This window comes from Opisthorchis viverrini, assembly GCF_000715545.1.
Source record: "Opisthorchis viverrini unplaced genomic scaffold scaffold16574, whole genome shotgun sequence".
Lineage (NCBI taxonomy): Eukaryota > Metazoa > Platyhelminthes > Trematoda > Opisthorchiida > Opisthorchiidae > Opisthorchis > Opisthorchis viverrini.
The window spans coordinates 1-673 of record NW_008760635.1 but is presented as its reverse complement, the minus strand read 5'-3'; the positions used below and the strand labels follow the sequence as shown (position 1 = coordinate 673).

Here is a 673-nt window from a genome sequence, read left to right as displayed (position 1 = left end):
TTGCATGTTTCGCCACCTCGAGGACACCTTCAAAACACGTCTGGGCGGCAAACCCCTAGATAAGGAAATCGGTCACTTGAATAAATGAACACTTACCGCAAGGTAGTATGCACAGGCATTTTCGATTGACTGCCACGTTTCTGTCTTGAAAATATGGTCAATTGTCAACTCCTTAGCTGCACCCAAGTGCGTAACGAGACTTCTGTATTTGCCGTGTACTAGGACGGCACACTTCCCAGTGCTTGCTCCGCTTTTTGCAACTTCAAAACGGGTACAGAGCTTGACATTTTCGCACTCTTTTCTTAGTCGATCACCCGCTTCATCATCGGCAATACATCCAATATATGTGCATCTGTGTGGATCTCTTAAAATCCACTGTATCATTCGCATCGTATTGAGTGTTGCTCCACCGGCTGCATACTCGACATTAGGATCCTTTGAAATTTCATCGTATAATGGCATATGATGCTCATCTGCTAGGATTGCGTCGTCCTTCTTTAAATTATATCGATCATGGACGTCACTTTCCACTTTCACCATCAAATCAAGCAGAGGGTTTCCCATGCCCAGAATACCGCCCTCTCTTATGGTCTTCATTGCACGGAAGGCTCATACGAAATGACATACCGTGGATCGCTGCTCGCCTTACTAGCAGCCTGTCACGGAACTAGCC

The 673-nt window shown here is 46.1% G+C and overlaps 1 protein-coding gene across 1 annotated transcript; it reads right to left on the bottom strand.

Annotated features, from left to right (window-relative positions):
• Positions 1-96: 96 nt before the first annotated feature.
• On the bottom strand, positions 97-597 carry T265_16206 (hypothetical protein; the record flags this gene model as incomplete). Its single annotated transcript, XM_009179757.1, has 1 exon — positions 97-597. A coding segment is annotated over one exon (501 nt), but the record flags the coding sequence as incomplete, so codon positions are not given.
• Between the last annotated feature and the right edge of the window lie 76 nt (positions 598-673).